This window comes from Mandrillus leucophaeus, unplaced genomic scaffold (assembly GCF_000951045.1).
Source record: "Mandrillus leucophaeus isolate KB7577 unplaced genomic scaffold, Mleu.le_1.0 Scaffold226, whole genome shotgun sequence".
Taxonomy (NCBI): Eukaryota; Metazoa; Chordata; class Mammalia; order Primates; family Cercopithecidae; genus Mandrillus; species Mandrillus leucophaeus.
The window spans coordinates 75,955-96,064 of record NW_012102321.1 but is presented as its reverse complement, the minus strand read 5'-3'; the positions used below and the strand labels follow the sequence as shown (position 1 = coordinate 96,064).

The window sequence follows — 20,110 nt, the reverse complement described above, 5'->3', positions numbered from 1 at the left end:
CTGAGTAGCTGGGATTACAGGCACCCACTGCCATGCCTGGCTAATTTTTGTATTTTTAGTAGAGATGGGGTTTCGCCATGTTGGCCAGGCTGACCTTGTGATCCAACTGCCTCAGCCTCCCAAAGTGCTGGGATTATAGGCATGAGCCACCGTGCCCGGACAGTTAGGTGTTTTTATCCATATTTTATTTTAAAACAAGGAAACTGAGACCAAGACAGGTTTAAATGACAAGCAAGATACCTTATCAAGAGGAAGAATCAAGATTTGAACTCTTATCTCTTAGATCCAAGAAGTCAATACTCTGTAAGCACTATATTCATGCTTTTCACACTGGAGGTCACAGTGCAACAGTAGGTTGGGAAATAATTTTGATGAGAAGAGACCAGCATTAAGAAATAAAAAAGGAAAGAAATAGAAAATATAAAAATGAGAGGTTTGTTTTTTGTTTTAGAGACAGAGTCTCACTTTTTCACCCAGGCTGGAATGCAGTAGCGTGATTATAGCTCACTATAACCTTTAACTCCTGGGCTCAAGTGATCCTCCTCCCTCAGCCTTGTGAGCAGCTGGGACTATAGGTGTATACCACTACACCTGGCTGTTTTTTACATTTTACAATTTTTTGTAGCAATGAGGTCTCCCTTTGTTGCCCAGGCTGGTCTTGAACTCCTAGGCTCAAGTGATCCTCCTGCCTCAGCCTCTCAAAGTGCTGGGATTATAGGGATAAACCACTGTGCCTGGCCAAAAATGAGTGTATTGCATTTGTTAAACTTCATGAATTAAATCCAGAAGTTAGACCAATATAACATTGATTACTCAAATATCAATCTGCTTTGTTATAATTAATACTATTCTAATTATAAATGTCTTCTTTTTCTTTTTGCAGATTCTGTGTCATAAATATCTTATTGGAGTGTTAGCATACTTGACAGAACTGGCAGTTTTTCAAATTGAGTGAAGCCTTATGTGGACTATAAGTTATAGATTATATACTCTTTTTCTTATTGATGACTTGCCTAATTGCTATGCTGAAAGAGACTGCAGGAGAAATAGGCATCTATCCCTGCATCTGTTTTCCCCACCATGCCTTTGGAGTTGCCAAGATGGAAGCCAAGAAGGATCTAGAAGTACAAAGAATATGGTAGTAGATGAGCCACAGCCAGGTGCCCATGTACTAATCATGATAACCTGGCATGCCAATCTCAAAATGCTGAGTTGTTAATTTCTTGTCATCTTTAAATATATATATATATATAGGCTGGGCTTGGTGACTCACACCTGTAATTCTAGCACTTTTGGAGGCTGAGGTGGGTGGATCATTTGAGGCCAGGAATTCTAGACCAGCCTGGCCAACATGGTGAAACCGCTGCTCTACTGAAAATACAAAAATTAGCTGGGTGTGGTGGCGCATGCCTATAATCCCAGCTACTGGGGAGGCTGAGGCAGGAGAATCATTTGAACCCAGAAGACAGGCTGCAGTGAGCCAAGATTGCACCACTGCACTCCAGCCTGGGCAACAAAGTGAGACTCTGCCTCAAAAAATAAAAAAAATAAAGTAAATAAATATAGTGTTTATTGTGTTTAAACTCTTAGGATTCAAATGAGATATATCTAATGGATATTTCTGATTTGAGTCTTTAAAACCTTTAATCTCTTTTAAGCATTTTAGACTTGCATTCAGAAAGAATTCTGTCTTCTAAAGACATTCTCCTAGCATTTCACTGCAGAGAACTGGCAATCAAAATCCCCTCAAAAGGGAACTAAGGATTAATGTACACATTTTTTTTAGTCACTAATATGCTTCTGTTTTAAATACAGTTCAACTCCTGTTGCAATGTTGAATTAAATGTTCGTTTTAAAGTGAACCAATGTGTTTATCAATGTCTTGACATCTTTTAATTAACATCTCAGTAGTGGAAATTGGTAGGCTTTTTCTATTAACACAGAGGGTGTGGACTAACAATTATATAGAATCATACAAATTATAGAGTTGAAAGGCACATGTGAGCCCTTTTTGAGGTCAGAAATTATCTTATTTAACCTTCATGTCCCAGTTTAGCATAATGCTTGATAAATATCGTAGATTAAATCAATTTTTATCAACCCTTTCTTTTTACAGATGAAAACTGAGATCGAGCAACTTAAGAGTCTTGCCCATGATGTTTTATCCAAATCTCTTCTTTTTACTTACTGAGCGTAAGATTTTCTTTTACTTTAAGAATAATTTTTAAAAAATCTTGATTGAAAGAAAATTAATAGGCTATCATTCTCAAAAAAACAAAGATTAGCTACTGGAATGGGATATTATTTCAGATATACTAGGAGCAGCAGATGTAATGGGAAAAGCATGGGCTTTGGAGTGAGACATTCATCCATTCAACTAATATTAAACTCCTACCATATGCTTAGAATTGTATTGTGTAATAGGAATATAGCAGTGAAGAAGTGAAAAAAAGGTCTTTGTTCTGAGGAAATTATATTCTAGTGAAATAAAGCAAAAAGTAAATAATTCCAGAGACAAATGCCATGAAGAAAATAAGGCAGTGCAATATGAAAAAGGGTGACTGGGGTGGGGCCTACCTTTCATACAGTAGTCAAAGATCTATCTGAGGAAGTGACCTTTTGAACTGAGTCCTGAATGATGAGATGGAACAAGCCATGTGAAGATCTGAGGAAGGGTGTGCTAGGCAGGAGAAACCTTGAGATAGGTAAGAGTTTGGCAGCTTTGAAGAACAAAGGAAGTTTTTTGGCTAGAGCATAGTGAATAAGGGTGTATGGCCTATTATGAGCTGAAACTGAACAGGTTGTGCAGCAGAGCCTTCTTCCATGGCATAATATCTCCCAGTTTTTGGCTGGGGCACCTGGCTGCCCAGAATAAAGATGATATTTTCCATCCTTCCTCGTAGGTAGGTATAGTCATATGAATATGTTCTGATTTGAGATACAAACTGAAGTGTCATGTAGAGCTTCCAGGAATCTTACCTATAATAAAAAACAGCTGGCATCCCCCTTTTCTTACTTTTCCCTTCTTCCCACTTTGCTGCCTGGAACATTGAAATTATGACTAGTACTATAGCTATTCTCTTAGGTCATGGGGATGAGGAACAAGTCCTAGGGATGACACAGCATGGCCTGGGAGGAGCTTGTGCCCTGAGCTTTTCTTGAAGGTGAACTCCAGTGCCGGCCTTGGGCAGTCTTCCTCTAGATTTTCTTGTCAGAGAAGTAAACTTCTGTCTTGTTTTAGCTGTTGTCATTTTGGGTCTTTCTTGCTGATAGACCTAATTCTAACTTGATACAGAGGGAGGAGCTATATCACCTAAGTTTTTATAGTGTGAAGAGATTGGATTTTATTATAAATGCAGTGGGAAACCACTGAAAGATTTTAAGTAAGGAGTAATATGATTGAATTAGTATTTTATAAGATAGGAGGGAGAATGGGTGTAGGTAGACAAGAGTGGAAGAAGGGAAACAGTTAAAAGGTTATTGCAAATGATATAACCCTAATGGAGAAGAAGTTAGCAACATTGAACAAAACTATATGTGCAGTCACCCTTTGATTAACAATTCCACTTCTAGGATTCTGTCCCAAAAATTCACTGGCAAAAAATTACGAAATGAAGCATGTACACGGTTACTTATTACAATAGTATTTGTAATAGCAGGACTAAAAACAACTCAGATGCTCATCAGGCCTGGTATAGCTGCAAAATGAATTACTACTATGCAACTATAAAAAGGAATGGGGAAGGTATCTCTTTAGTCCCATGGAGTGATCTCCAGGATATATTGTTATGTGAAAGAGCAATGTATGCGGACAGAATGTAGAGTATTGTACTTTTTATGTAAGGAATGAGGGAGATATGAGTGTGTATTTCCTTATGCTTTCAAAAAACAATGGAAGGATAAACCACAAACTTATAAATGTATTTACTTATAGAGAGAAGGAAGGAACAGAGTAGAGGGGACAGGAATGAGAGTTAAGATTTACCTGAATGTTCCTTTTTTATAGTTTAGAACCATGTAAATGTTTTGTATAATTAGGAGACAAAATTAGAATCAAAGGAAAAAACAAAGCAATCCTTAGCAATTAAAAATAAATGAGCCTAACTATATTAAGTTCATGGCATAATCACACAAGTTTTTTTGTTCTTTTTTGAGACACGGTCTTGCTTTGTTGCCCAGGCTGGAGTGCAGTGGCACAATCACAGTTCACTGCAGCCTTGACCTCCCTTGCCCAAGCAATCCTCCAACTTCAGCCTTCCAAGTAGCTGAGACTACAGTCATACTGCCACCACGCCTGGATAATTTTTTAATTTTTGTAGAGATGGGGTCTCCCTATGTTGTTCAGGCTGGTCTTAAACTCCTGGGCTCAAGTGATCCTCCTGCAATGGCCTCCCAAAGTGCTGGTATTACAGGCAAGAGCCACTGTGCCCAGCTCACACAAATTTTTTTCAGTATCTATTTTTATTTTATTTTATTTCATTTCATTTTACTTTACTTTATTTTATTTTATTTTTTATTTTAGAGACAGGGTCTGGCTCTGTTGCCCAGGCTGGAGTGCAGTGGCACGATCTCAGCTCACTGCAGCCTCTGCCTCCTGGGCTCAAACCATCTTCCCTCCTCAGCCTCCCAAGTAGCTTGGACTACGGGTGCATGCAATAAAGCCCAGCTAATTTTTTGTATTTTTGGTAGGGATGGGGTTTCACTGTATTGCCCAGGCTGGTCTTGAACGCTTCCCACCTCAGCCGAGGCTCAAACAATCCTCCTTCCTTGGCCTCACCAAATGCTAGGATTATGGGCATGAGCCACCACACCTGTTCTTTATATTTTTATTTTATAGATGGGATCTTGCTATATTGCTCAGGCTGGGCTCAAACTCTTGGGCTCAAGTGATCCTCTCGCCTCAGCTTCCTGAGTAACTGGGGACTATAGGTATGTGCCACTATGTCTGGCCTTTTTTCTTTTTTTTTTTTTTGATAATTTTTTTTTTTTTCTTTTTTTTTTAGAGTTGAGGTCTTGCTGTGTTGCCCAGGCTAGTCTTGAACTCCTGGGCTAAAGTGATGCTCCCCTCTTGGCCTCCCAAAGTGCTGGGATTGCAGGTATGAGCCACTGCACCCGGTCTGGAGTATCATTAAATTTGTGTATCTTTAAATTTTTAGTATCTTTAAATTTGTGGTATTCTGGTTGTATATTCTAGCAGGCTCCATCCTAGAAAAAGAAGAGCAGCAAATAAATTTTAAATCACATTCAGTTGTCTTGTTATTAATAATATGGCTATTATTGTTTTGGCACTATTTATAATATGGTAACATGTATGTAATTATTCAGATTTTCAGTGTAGGCTGGGCATGGTGGCTCATGCCTGTAATTCCAGCACTTTGGGAGGCCAAGGTAGGTGGATCATCTGAGGTCGGAGGTTCAGACCAGCCTGGGCAACATGGCAAAACCACCGTCTCTACAAAAAACACAAAAAATTAGCCAGGCACAGTGGCACGTGTCTGTAGGTACCAGCTACTCAGGAGGCTGGGTTGGGAGGATCACTTGAGCCTGGGAGGTGGAGATTGCAGTGAACCAAGATTGTGCCACTGCAATCCAGCCTGGGTGACATTAAAAAAAGAAAAAAAAATTATCAGTGTAAAAGATACACAATTTTAAAATAAAGTAAGTACAAAATCATATTACATTTAATTGGGAATATCAGAATTAATTCTTATTTTTAAAGTGCAAAAGTTTTTAATTTTCATGAAGTCTAATCGATCAATTTTTGTTCTTTTATTGCTTGTACTTTGGTGTTGAATCTAATAAATCATTGATTAACCTCAGGTCCTAAAGGTTTACTTTTGTTTTCTTCTCAGGATTTTCTAATTAGAAAATTAGGTCTGTCATTTTGAGTTAAATTTTGTGTATGGTGTGAGGTAGGGTTCCAAATTCATTCTTTTGCATGTGGATATTCACTTGCTTCAGCACCATTTGTTGAAAGTACTTTTTTTCTTATTGAATTGTCTTGTCACTTTTTTCAAAAATCAGCATTTCATGGATGTTTGGGTTTATTTCTGGACTTCCTATTTCATTGCACTTGTCACTTCCTATGCCAGTATGACACTGTCTCAATTACTATAGCTTTGTAGTGAATTTTGAAATCAGGAAGTGTGAGAACTTCAACTTTGTTTTTTCCCAAGGGTATTTGGCTGAGTCTTTTGCATTTCCATAAGAATTTTAGGATCAACTTGTCAATCGTTGCAAAAAAAAAAAATTTGCTGGGATTTTGATAATGATTGTGTTGAATCTATAGAGCAGTTTGGGGAGTGTTGCCATAATGATAGTAAATCTTCTAATCTATGAGCAGGATGTTTTTCCATTTATTTAATCTTCTTCAAATATTTTATTCTTTTAGATCTATTGAGAATGGAATTGTCTTAATTTCATTTTCAATTTGTTTGTTGCTAGCATATAGAAATACAAGTGATTTTGTATATTGCTCTTGTATCCTGTGACTTTGTTGAACTTAGTTTTTTTTCACTGAATTCTTTAGGAGTTTCTACATATAAGATTCATCTCATCTGTGAATAAAGACAATTTTATTTCTTAATTTTTAATCTTTTGTTTCTTTTTCTTGCTGAATTGCCTTGGCTAGAATCTCCAGTACAGTGGTGAATAGAACTGGTAAGAATGTACATTTTAGTCTTGTTTTTAGTAGGAAAGCATCATGTCTTTTACAATTAAATATGATGTTGGCTGTAGGTTTTTTCATAGATGTCTTTTATCAAGTTAAGAATGATCCTTTCTATTCCTAGTTTGTTCAGGGGTTTTATTATGAATAGGTGTTGCACTTTGTCACCATTTTTTTCCTGCATCTATTGAGGTTATTCTTGATTTGGTTTTCTTTTGCCAAAAAACACATAGCTTTGTTTACTGGAGAGGCCTGGAAGCAGTAAAAAGCTATTAACAATGAACATTACTAAGACACAGATTATGTTCTATAAGTATTTCCCACTAAAAGGAGCTAGAACTTCTTGAGGAAGGGCTGATTTCAGGTTTGGGACAAGAAATGTATAAAAATATTTTTCATATATCAGAAAAGCAAGATAGCTATCAAAAGTTGTGTCAAAAGGATAGTCAAAATGAAGAGGGACCCTACTTGCCAAAGGTGAGACAATTCAAATATCAAAAGGAAAAAGTGCAACTGACTGAATATATAAAAATTTATTTACATCAGAATATTAAAGTAAAAAGTAATTTATGAGCTCGTACTAATACTAAACAAAATTTTAGAAATTGGTGAGTTACTTTTGGAGGTTGCTGCAGAATCAAGTTCTGAAAATTGGTAAAGGGGAGAAGCAAACATTTTCTACTTTCTAGTATAAATTGTATTTCAAGATAATCAAATAGCTGATCAAGGCAAGTTTTTCAGATATATTTCAGCTGATAAATCCAAAGGAATGATAAGGCATCATTTATAACTCTCAGTGAAATAATAGGTGTAAGCATCGATTATTAGTATCTGCTTAACCCCTTAGGTGAAAGATTGATGAAGTATTTTATAATGGAGCTAGCTGATAACACCCGAAGCCACTGCCCACTCTTATATCTCTAAATATGGGCTAAGTATCATGTATGTTACGACTGATGCTTTAGAGCACCTGTGAAGTATTTCTAACAGCCTCTTTTTTTTTTTTTGATTATTTGAGACGGAGTCTCCCTGTCTCGCCCAGGCTGGAGTGCAGGGGGACTACGGGCGCCCGCCACTCTGCCCAGCTAATTTTTTTTTTTTTTTTTTTTTGTATTTTTAGTAGAGACAGGATTTCACCATGTTAGCCAGGATGGATAACAGCCTCTTAATGTGAGTATCTTCGTAGAGAAATATGTTTAAATATATCTGTTGTAGTGCAGATACACACACACAAATAGAATAGAAACTATAGAAGAATTTCTAAAATTAAAGGGCAAAGGAACAAAATAGAAATTTGACCACATGAGCAAATGAAGGGACAGGAAAAAAAGAAAACTTCAAAGTGTAATAGTAAACAAATTAAGTGGTAACTAGGGGAATTTTAACATTGGGTATTAGATGATATTAAGGAATGTTAATTTTATCAAGTGTGATAATGTTGTTATAGTTAGACCTTATCTGTTAAATATTCAAATGTGGGTGAAATACAGTCATGCTTCACTTAACAACAGGGATATGTTCTGAGAAATATGTCCTTAGGTGATTTCATCTTTGCATAAACATCACGGAGTGTACTTACATAAATCTAGACGGTATAGCCTACTACATACCTAGGCTATGTGGGATAGCCTGTTGCTCCTAGCCTACAAACTTGTACAGCATATTACTTACTGTACTGAATACTGTAGGCAACACAATGGTAAGGATTTGTATCTAAATATATCTAAACATCGAAAGGCACTGTAAAAACAGTATTATAATCTTATGAGACCAGCGATCTGTCAATGGCCAAAACATTGTTATGCATGAAGTGCATGACTTTAAGGTGATGCCTGGGATCTGCTTTAAAATACTTCAATGGTGATGGAGAGGTGAAGTAAGAGTGAGAGGAGACAGATAAAACAAAATTTGCAAAATCTGTTAATTTTTGAAGCTGGGTGGTGGGTATATGGAGGTTCATGGGTTTCTTATATTTTTTTATGTATTTGCATTTCCCAGAGTGTGAAAGATGAGAGAAAAACACCCAAGACAAAAAGCTAGAGTCTTTTTAAGCCTAATTTTGGAAGTGACATACCATCCCCCTACACTTTTTTTAATAGAGTTTATTTTTTAGAGTAGTTTTAGGTTCACAACAAAATTCAGTGGATGTTTACAGAGATTTCCCATGTATCCTTTTTCTCTACTGATGCATAGCCTCACCCATTATTAACATTCCCCACCAGAGCCCCTAGCATCGCTATTAGGCACACAGACCAGACCAACCCTGGTGCATTTTGGGAGAGGATTACACAAGCATGTGAATACCAGAATGCAGGGATCACTGGGACCTCTTAGAGCCTGACCACACCCTCACAGAACTTAGTAGAATTAAGCATCAGAAAAGAAAGCTGAGAGAGAAAACTACTGGGATATGAGGCCCTTATGATACCTGGTTCTCCTGTCTTATTTCTGGACATAGGCTTTTTGTACTTTATTCTCCTGAAAGCAGACTGCTTTGATTTCCCTGAACAACCCATACTGTCTCACTGCCTTCCTTCTGTATAGCTTACATATGCTGCTCTGCCTGGACTGTCCTTTCGACTCTTGTCCACTTAGCAAAACTATTACTGTCTTTCAAACCTTTCTCAGGCATAACTTCTTTTCTAATCATTCTTACAGTCCACATCAGGGCAGACTATTGAATCGCTTCTGCTGGGCTATGTAAATAATTCAATCATTGCATGTTTTATACTGAGATGCATTATGTAAAACATTACCTGCCTTATTACTTGAAGTTTGGTGGTTTTGTTTGTTTGTTTTTAAAGAAAGGCAGACTGCCACATGCAGCAACTCATTCAGATGTGTCCGGAGTCTTGGAAGCTTGACTACCCTACGTTCTTTTACAAATGGACCTTGAGAGCTTGTTTGGAGGTTCTAGCAGGGAAGTGCAGCTACTTGTATACCCTTGACTGAAGATGGCATCCTCTTTCACCGAGTGCACAGCTTCAAGAGGGAAGCACATGGAGTGGTGAGGGAGGAAGGGGACCCTGCCTAGCTAGCCAGATCAGCCGAATCAACCCTGGCGATCAATAGAGTGACAGATGTCACAGTCAGATCGCCCTCATATCTGGTTGACGTTTTTTGAGACAGCGCCTTGCTCTGTCAAGGAGGCTGTAGTGCAGTGGTGTGATCATGGCTCACTGCAGCCTGGACCTCCCTGGCCCAAGTAATCCTCCCACCTCAATCTCCCAAGTATCTGGGACCAGAGGCATGTGCCAACACACACAGCTAATATAAATGTATATATAAATAAATATATAAAAATTATATATAATACATAAAATTATATAAAAATTATATATATATGTATTTTTTTGTAAAGACGGTCTCTCTTATTTGCCTAAATTGGTCTTGAATTCCTGGGTTAAATCGATTCTCCCACCTTGCCCTCTCAAAGTGCTGGGGGATTTTATTAATAGGTATGAGCCACCGCTCTAGGCTGATGATATGAGTCTTAAATTCCTTTTACTCTGTCAGTTTCTCCCTCTCCACTTTCTTTTCTTGCAGTTCAATTTTTGGAGAAGCGAAGTTATTTGTCTTGTAAAGTTTTGCACTTTTGAACTTTGCTCATTGAATTGCTATGAAGTTAACACATTCCTCTGTTCCTTTGTATTTCCTGTAAACTGGAAGATTTAGAGCAGCAGTTCTCAAACATTTTTGCCTTGAGATCCCTTTAAAGCCTCAAAAACTTGAGGACACAAAGAGCTTCTGTTTACATGCATTATATCTAGTGATTTACCATATTAGAAATTAAAATAGAGAAATTAAAAAAAAATAGTGCATCAAAAATAAACCTATTTACATGCCTTTTTTTTTTTTTTTTTTTTTGAGAGAAAATCTTACTCTGTCACCCAGGTTGCAGTGCAGTGGCATGATTTCGGCCCACTGCAGCCTCTGTGTCTCAGGTTCGAGGGATTCTCCTGCCTCAGCCTCCCAAGGAGCTGAGATTACAGGCATGTAGCACCATGCGCAGCTAATTTTTGTATATTTAGTAGAGACAGGGTTTTGCCATTTTTGCCTGGCTGGTCTCAAACTCCTGATCTTAAGTGTATCTGCCGCCTGGGCCTTCAAAGGTGCTGGGATTACAGTCATCAGCCACCATGCCTGGCCCAGGCTATCATTTTTAAAACAATTTTTTTTATTTCAAAAGCAAAAAAATTAGTGATGTTTTCTTTTACATTTTTGTATGACTCTTCAATTTCTGGCTTATTAGAACTCAATTGAGTTCTTACCTGCTTCTGCATTCAATCTTTTGCAATGTTATTTTGGTTGAAGTATGTCAAGAAAATATGGCTTACACAAATATGAAATTGGAAGGGGGAGGAGGATTTTAAGAGCTTTTCTGATAATTATGGATACTCTTGATATTACATTAAAACTTGACAAGTGACTGCTGAAATCTAAAACCATATCAATAGACCTTTCATATTGTTCCCATAAGATCTGTTGGTCTGTCTTGTGCTTTGGATACATCTTAACCTGTGCATTAATCATTTAGAAAAACTGATTCCATGAGTTATACAGATCTTCCACATGTTGACACGCTTCACTATACAATTAAAAAGGCATTCATCGATGTCATCACCAGTTTCATCAGAAAAGTTTTTAAGTAGCTGTCAAGTTTATAGTTGACATAGCCTTCTCAAAATTGTAATTTTTCTCTTGAATATGGTTGACAATAAGTACTGTCAGTTGTGTTCCTTGAAATGATAGCCTCACTTTGTTCATTTGAGAGAAAATGCCTGCTCAACACCCAAGTCTAAATGACCTCAATTTGTGTGTCATTCTTTCAAAAAGTAGGTAGTTCAGCTTGCATCTTAAAACAATCTCAAAAGATTTTCTTGGGACAACCACTGTATTTTGGTTCGCAGCAGTGTTTTATACATACTTCCCATTTTGTCATAAAATATTGAAAAAAGATGTATGTCCACAAGTTGAGATTTAGTACATTAGTAATTTTTGTTGCTTCATCAAGGACATTTTTAAGCAAATTTTTAAAAATCCAGGCCACGCACAGTGGCTCATGCCTGTAATCCCAGCACTTTGGGAGGCTGAGGTGGGCGGATCGCTTGAGGTTATGAGTTCGAGACCAGCATGGCCAGCATGGCGAAACCTTGTCTCTACGAAAAATAAATAAAAAAATTAGCCAGGGGTGCTAGTGGGCGCCTGTATTCCCAGCTACTTGGGAGGCTGAGGTTGGAAAATTGCCTGAACCCAGGAGGTGGAGGCTGCAGTGAGCAGAGATCTCACCACTACACTCCAGCCTGGGTGACAGAGCGTGACTCTGTCTCAAACAAAAACATGTTAAAAAAAAAAAAAAAAAAGGTCCTACAAGTCTATGGTGGTGAATACTATGTCTAGTTGTACAGTTTGATTTATGCTTTGATTTATGCCTTGATTTATGCTAAGACACCAGCAGTTTTACCCACCATAGCTTTTGCACCATTAACACAAATGCCACTACAGTAAAAAAGGCAGAAAACTTAGTTTTACTAAGAAAATAGTTTCAGCCGGGCGCCGTGGCTCATTCCTGTAATCCCAGCACTTTGGGAGGCTGAGGTGGGCGGATCAAGAGGTCAGGAGATCGAGCCCATCCTGGCCAACACGGTGAAACCCCATCTCTACTAAAAATATAAAAAAGTTAGTCTGGCATGGTGGCGGGCACCAGCTGCTCAGGAGGCTGAGGCAGGAGAATGGCGTGAACCTGGGAGGCAGAGCTTGCAGTGAGCTGAGATTGAGCCACTGCACTCCAGCCTGGGCGACAGAGCGAGACTCCCTCTCAAAAAAAAAAAAAAAAAAGTTTCGACTCATGGATACTTTGAAAGATATTGGGGACTTGGTTGGGTGCAGCGGCTCACGCCTGTAATCCCAGCACTTTGGTAGGCCAACGGGGGCAGATCACCAGAGGTCAGGAGTTTGAGACCAGCCTGAACAACATGGCAAAACCCCGTCTCTACTAAAAATACAAAAAAATTAGCTGGGCCTGGTGGCACATGCCTGTAATCCCAGCTACTCAGGAGGCTGAGGCAGGAGAATCGCTTGAATCTGGGAGGCAGAGGTTGCAGTGAGCCGAGATTGCAACATTGCACTCCAGCCTGGGCAACAAGAGGAAGAAAAAGAAAGATATGGGAGACCTCAGGGGTCCACAGACCATACTTTGAGAACCACTGATCGAGAAGCTTGATGAAACCAAGGCTTAAAACTAAGCTTTTTGAAAGCAGGGGCTGTTCCTGTTTAGGAGAAGTTCAAGGGTTCACTGATCTAAATTCACACTGAAGATATGTGTCCTCTTTTCCTAGGAATTCGGGCTTAAACAGTCTTTCTAGGATAGGGATATTAGTAGGTTACTGTTACTGGAATAACCCCAAATATTTTATGATAGTTCAGTGAATAACCATCCTTTCTTTTTTACATTTAAAATAATCTAAGTTCCTAACCTTACACAGCTAAATAACTGAAAGATCAGTATAAAGGACATGTAAGACAACTTAGTTGAAGAGTTTTGTCATTTCTTGGGACCATTCTTTCCCGTCACTTCCAGCAGGGCCCTCAAAGCAATTTACAGAGCCATTTCTCACAATTGGGCAGACACACTCAGGTTTAGTGGGTCATTTTTGCCTCCTGCTGCTGCTTTCTCTCCTCTTCTATATTTCTTTCCTTCTTGCATTTTTTCTTTGCCCATCTGTTTCCCCAGTTAACACAAAGTTTGAAAGGTTCGTCCCCTACTCCCTCACATCTTGTACGGGAAAGACCCCTTTTACACAGTAGTCAAGAAGTATTATCTGCAGTGTGAGTATCTAGAGGTAAAACATTATGGAAGAGAACTGGGAAGCAATCAAAAACAGGAATGTGGGAATGTGTATAGAGCACAAAGGATTTACAATCAGGGGCTACAGATTTAAGGTTCAGCTCCTACCATGTCATTTCAATTTTTCTAAGCTTCAGTAGACTTACTTATGAAATGAAAATGACTGCCAACCCAACCCCTATTCCAAACTTGAGTTGTGGAAAAAACTATGCACACAAATTAATAAACATTCTATTTTACAGCAACACTTTAACAGAATACATTTCAATCAATAATAAAAGTGGAGTGCCTTCACTGGAGGGGGAAAACAAACCCCTAACAGTCTCCAATGAAGACTCTGGCCAGTGCCCTTAATTCCTGGGTCTCTACTCTTGAATCAGTGCCGTATGAATTGCTCTCACTGGGGACTTCCTGACTAATGGAGAGTCTAATCCCTAGTTTTGTTCTTGCTATTATCACTCTCTTTTGCCTCAGATGTATGAAATAGTAGAGTCTTGGGAAATACATGGTTTTGCCTTGAAGGCTGATTGTTAATGATGTACTACAGTAAGGATCTCATAAAAGTTTTTATACTTTTTACATGTTCATACCAGACTTAGTTAAAATACCTAAGGTCTTTTATTATATTTAGTTTCAGGTAAACCTGCAGTGGCAGTGTGGCATAGAAGGAGGAATGGACTGGGAATTGAGGAAACTGACTTCTAATGTTGGTTCTGTCATTAACTATTTATTCTTAGGCAGACTTCTGTGGTTTTCAGACTTGGATCAGTGTAATAAATAGGTTTGGACTAGATGATTGTTAAAGAGTCCTTCCAGCTCAAAATTGTATGATTCTAAGTTCTACCTAGAAAATAAGTTTATAGGTTAGGTAATATAACATATAAAAATAGATAATGAAAATTCCTATTAATTCTAGCTGGCAATCCTTTTATTCCTTCAAGTTGAAAGCACTTGTAAGTTTACATACAGGTAAAATAAATTATATAGAAACAGAAATTCCAAATTAAATAACAAAAGTACAAGGATAAAAAGCATTAGCTAAAAATTTTTTAATGGTAAATACTACCTTTATTTAAAAAAGTTATACATGCTAGAAAAAAGCATAAATGATACATGTAAACAATTGTTTACTCAATACTTTTTTTTTCCTTGAAAAAGGTGCAAATGATCTTTAAATGTAAACACAAAGTTGCCAAACATCTTTGTAGTTGGGGAAAGGAGGTTATTCCTTTTAAATGCAGTTAGTCTTATTCAAAGATTTTTCTTGCAAAATATATTGAAAAAAATTTGTCTATGAATACAATGAGGAAAAAAAACTTTAACCATTGAAATTATGTTTTTTCCTAAAAATTTTTAACTTTTTACCAGAAAGTGCAATTTGAGAGAAGTAGTAACAATGGTCTTATAGAACGAAGATAATGATACATTGTTTGTATAAAAGAACCAAGATATTAATAAAATGCCTCAATTGATTTTATTCTCTTTAATGTGTGCTATTACATGAACTGAATAATTCATTCCCTTGGAGGCTGTTATTAAAGGTAAGCCTCAGCTTAACTAGGCCTGAGCATCAAGAATAAATTGCATAACAGAATTCACTGCTGGGAGAAGATATTTCTCCCTGCTGGTCCTTGGTAGCAATAGGAAACAGGAAGAACAGTTGCTTTAGTTGGTAACATTTTTGAGCAAAAACTGTTGCAGAGCTGCATGTGATTCTCTTGGATTCTCAAGACAGCATATGAGACATATATAGTTTTTATAAGAGGCACTGAGCAGAGCTCTAGATCTAGCAGAAACTCTATGAGAATATTATGAAAAAAAGACTAAATAAACAAATTCATATAGAAACGACATAAAATTACACTGATGAAAACTGTAGTGTCTGAGTCCTGGTTTTTATTGATTTAGTATCCCTTCTGAATTGTACTATTTAAAATGAGATGTTGCCTTTTCTTTTTTTTTTGTTTTTTTTTTTTTTTAGATTTTCAAGTGTTCTGGTGGTTAGTGCAAGAATAATGGCTAGCTAATACATTTTGCATACCTACCTTAATTCCTGGTAATCCTTGTTAGTGGAATCACGTGGATGGAGTGTCTAGAAATAACAGCCAAATCATATATAGCCCTTATGCCCTTATTAAATAGTATTTTCAAACCTAAATCAATACCTTATAAACAAAGTAAGTTTTGCTGCTTGGAATTTTTTTCTTCTTTTCTTTTTTTGTGGGAGGAAGGATAAGTTCAAAACGAAAACAACAAAAAACCATGATAAATTAAAACCAAAAATAAATATTCTTCTGCACAGAGTTGAAAATTATTGTGCATCTTGCAGGTGAACTACTTTCATTTGTATTTCCATATGTTGAGGCACCGGCAAATAATAAAATTTGTTCTAATGTTTTCTCAAGCTGTACAAAGCTCCAAGGTCAAAGCTCCCCAGAATACAGAGGAATATGTACAAGACTCTGTCTTCTCTGTGTTCACCAAATATGGGATTCACAATGTGTCATTTTAATAACTCCTACACCACCCCCTAGCCGACGGTAATTCATCCCGCCATATAACCTGCAAAGAGAGAAACATAATCATATTTTCTAACTGGAAAAAAAGCACCATTTCTTCCACAACTAAGATGTTATTAACACATTTCTATGTTTTATATTACAACTAATATTTTCAGCTTCACACTAATACTGTCTTCATTCTAAAAATTAGAAGCTGCAGTTGAGCACTGTTGAGTAGCAGGACTGTTTCAGAGATTGACATGCTCTCATAGGAGGCTGTGTGAAGAATAAGAGAGCATATTCACTTTTTGCATCAGAACTTTACAACTTTATACCTCACTGACTTCTAACAATTACACAGAATTATATATTCTACATTTTTGTAATTTTGCCCCTGGCTATATTATTGTCCCACCTATGTTTTCCCTTTGCCTAAAATTCTTTAAATATTTATTTTTATCCCTTTGTCTTATATGTACTCTGTAAGCCTCCTCAAGTCTTTTATAGAACAAAACTGGATTTGAGTAAAGTCGCACCTAGTTTGTGACAAGATCATCTTCAAAATTAAGGACCTTCCATGGAGAAGAATACTAGACCCTTATCAGCTATGAGGTAGAGTTGGTTTTTAAGTCTGGGATATGTAACTGCAAATATTTAGTTATTAATCTTTCAACAGATGATCCTCAAGAATTTCATGACTATTACTTTGTCATCTATTACTAATTCTATTTAGTGACAGTTACTAAGAAACAAGTCCTCAGATAAGATTATAGTGATTAAGTGACAGTAAATTTGGCTGTCTTCAGAAATTATGCTTACTCAAAATTCTTAGTAAAAATAGAAAGCTGTATATGGAAGAAAATATCCTGCCAGTGAGAGGCCCAAAGCTGCCATTACCTATCCTTTACCGTTATTAGGTTTTGCTAAAATGTTACCTTTCCAATGAGGCCTTCCCTGGCCACCTTTAAAAACAGATTCCCCTCCCTGTACTCCCTAGCCTCCTCCCCTGCTTTGATATTTGCCATAGCACTTCCATCTACTGGTATGGTACTGTTAGTCTCCCTCAATACAATTGGTTAGCTCCAGCAGGGCAAGAAATTTTTTTTTTAGACGGAGCCTTGCTCTGCCACTCAGACTAGAGTACACTGGTGTGATCTCAGCTCACTGCAACCTCCACCTCCTGGGTTCAAGAGATTCTCGTGCCTCAGCCTCCTTAGTAGCTGGGATTACAGGCATGCGCTCAGCAGGAATTTTTTGTTGTTGTTGTTTAGTTTTGTATCCCCAGGGCTCAGAGCACTTAGTAAATTTTTTTTTTTTTTTTTTTTTTTTTTTTTTTTTTTGAGATGGAGTCTCACTCTGTCACCTAGGCTGCAGTGCAATGGCCCAGTCTCCACTCACTGCAACCTCTGCCCCCCAGGTTCAAGCGATTCTCCTGCCTCAGCCTCCCAAGTAGTTGGGATTACAGGTGCCCACCACCCATGCCTGGCTAATTTTTGTATTTTTAGTAGAGACGAGGTTTCACCATGTTGGTCAGGGGGTCTCTAACTCCTGACCTCAGGTGATCTGCCCACCTTGGTCTCCCAAAGTGCTGAGATTACAGGCATGAGCCACCATGCCCGGCCATTAGTAAATCTTTACTTAATGAACAGGACTGTAAAAATGTGATGTAGGAGCAAAAAGTACTATGCTGTTATTAGCTTGACTTTAGTTTGTGACCACTGAGTCATATGGAGCTGTGAGACATATGGAGGATCCAAAGCATGTCACTTAAATCTCTGTGAAGGTTGTGGCTTTCCTAGAGATAGACTATAGTTGAATCTAATAGGGTGATGAAAAAACCCAGGTGGATAGTTGCAGGCTTAAAATTAGGAAATGTATTAGAACACAGTAAGAATGGACTACAAGACTGCCTCTTTTAGAACAGTAACAGTAAAACGAGCTCAGCTTATCCTTCATGGTCATAAGAAAAATTTCCCAGAATGTCTGCTCCTCAGCTCACATGTCCAGCCTGATATTTCTGGTTGATGTGCAACCTTAGCCACTGAGACGGTAACCCTAAACTTGCTTAGGCAAGTAAGCCCATTTTATTGAGAAGGAAATCCCAAATTGCTTAGAAGGCAAAACTGTTTTCTTAGAAGACTAGTATTTAGAATTAAGTACAGATATGCCATACATCAAACCCATAGTACCGTTATTTTTAAAGTTTGAGAATCAACTATATGTTTGGCATTTTAAGTTCTTATAGGGTTTAAGAGAATTTGGCTTTTTAGAGCATCTATAAGATTACTCTTGTGATTCCAGTATAAAATATGATTGAGTAAAGATTTAGACTTAATTATTTTAAGTTTAAAGGTTTAAGAGAATTTTGCTAAGTTTGTAAAGGTTTTGAATATTTAAAATAAGTGCAAAAGTCACCTAATTTATGTGAAATTATAAAAACTACTTAACTACTTAGGAAAGCTTTATTAGACAATTGAGGATTTAAAAGCAAAGTAAAATTAAACCTAGAAATGAAGTTTAAGTTAAGCTCTCTTAAATAAGATGTAGCCTCCTCCCTAAAAGTTAAAATGGGTTTAAAAATGAAATATTCTTTTTTTAAACATTAATTTTTCAAAAGTAATTGCAATTTGTTTTTCCTAAGCATAGATTTCCCACAAGAACACCAAAAAATGGCATGGACAGATTTGGAGCCAGACCTAGGTTCTAATTCTAACTCTGTCACTAAGTCACTTAGGCAAGTCATTTTATTTCTCAGTGCTTTTGTTTCCTCAGCTGAACATGATCAGACCAGGAAGGATATTTTTTCCCCTATTTTACCCATCTCTAATGATAAAACTGGACAGTTACTGAAAAGGAGAATTTTGTAATATATCAGCCACTTTAGAGCAATCAAGTCAAAATGAGCCATAAATATGTGTAACTTCAGCCCTCTTCAAAGTACTCCAGTGTACTGACCATCCCAGTTCTGATGGTCATGGGCTATCTCAAGCCCATGATTTCCAAGTCAGTAGTAAGGTGATTTGCTACACAGCTTAAAAGTTACCTCCATGTATTGGCATCAGGATCAAAAACTTCTATGGTCTTCAAGTATGTTGTGCCATCAAAACCTCCTACTGCCATGAGCTGTCCATTGACCACTGCCAGGCCAACCTACAAAACCAAAATATAGTAAGCTGCTGAAGAAACTAGACAATCATTAAGGAAATTATAGACTGGTTTCTAGATAAATCTGTTTACAAAAGATAATTCTTTATGGCCTTATATTCTGGTTTACTGAAACACAGAGGGAAGATGTAACAACAAAAGTCTATCAAATTATGGGAACTATAAAATTATATATTCAATTAGAATATTCACACAGAATCGAAAACATGTATTTCTTAAATTAAAAAAAAAACTGCTCACTAGGAGTGAGCAAACAACCTTCAAACTGCTCTCACTTCTTTTGGTGTTTGCCTGCTCTAATCTTTCTAAATTGCTACTAAAATTCTCTTTTAAAAATACAAATCTAGGCCAAGCATGGTACCTCATGCCTGTAATCCCAGCACTTTGGGAAGGCCCAGGTGGGAGCATCACTTGAAGCCTAGAGTTCAAGACCAGCTTGGGCAACACAGTGAGACCCCTATCTCTACAAAACTAAAGTAAAACAGAAAAATAGAAATCTAATCATATTGTCACTTTCCTCTTTAAAAACTTTCTTACTTTGGGAGGCTGAGGTGGGTGGATCGCTTGAGCCCAGGAGTTCGAGACCAGCCTGGGCAACATAGTGAGACTGTCTTTACAAAAAATACAAAAATTAGTTGGGTGTAGTGAGGCACACCTGTAGTCCCAGCTACCTGGAGGCTAAGGACGGCTTGAGCCTGAAAGGTCGAAGTTGCAGTGAGCTGAGATTGTGCCACTGCACTCCAGTCTGGGCAACAGAGTGGGACCCTCTCAAAAAAATCTCCTAAAACCAAAACAACTTTCTAAGCCTCCCTACTACTTAAGGAAAAGATTAAAGTCCTTATTATGTTACTCAGGCCCTCCAGAAATCTATCTTAGCCCACTATTTGAGCCTCACCGCCTATAGTTTCCCTTTACTCCTACTAATGAATC

At 37.6% G+C, this 20,110-nt stretch overlaps 2 protein-coding genes across 6 annotated transcripts in view; one reads left to right on the top strand and one right to left on the bottom strand.

Annotated features, from left to right (window-relative positions):
* The window catches only part of CENPL (centromere protein L), a 35,367-nt gene extending 33,505 nt beyond the window's left edge, over positions 1-1,862 (top strand). For all 3 annotated transcript variants that reach the window (XM_011981409.1, XM_011981408.1, XM_011981407.1), the window contains one exon: positions 884-1,862. In XM_011981409.1, coding sequence (XP_011836799.1) covers positions 884-955 — 72 coding nt within the window. In that variant the 3' untranslated portion in view covers positions 956-1,862. The remainder of the gene's footprint in view (positions 1-883) is intronic.
* Positions 1,863-14,424: 12,562 nt separating this feature from the next.
* Positions 14,425-20,110, bottom strand: part of KLHL20 (kelch-like family member 20) — a 65,117-nt gene continuing 59,431 nt past the window's right edge. For all 3 annotated transcript variants that reach the window (XM_011981405.1, XM_011981406.1, XM_011981404.1), the window contains 2 exons: positions 19,059-19,165; positions 14,425-16,076 (listed from right to left, as the gene is read on the bottom strand). In XM_011981405.1, coding sequence (XP_011836795.1) covers positions 15,992-16,076; positions 19,059-19,165 — 192 coding nt within the window. In that variant the 3' untranslated portion in view covers positions 14,425-15,991. The remainder of the gene's footprint in view (positions 16,077-19,058; positions 19,166-20,110) is intronic.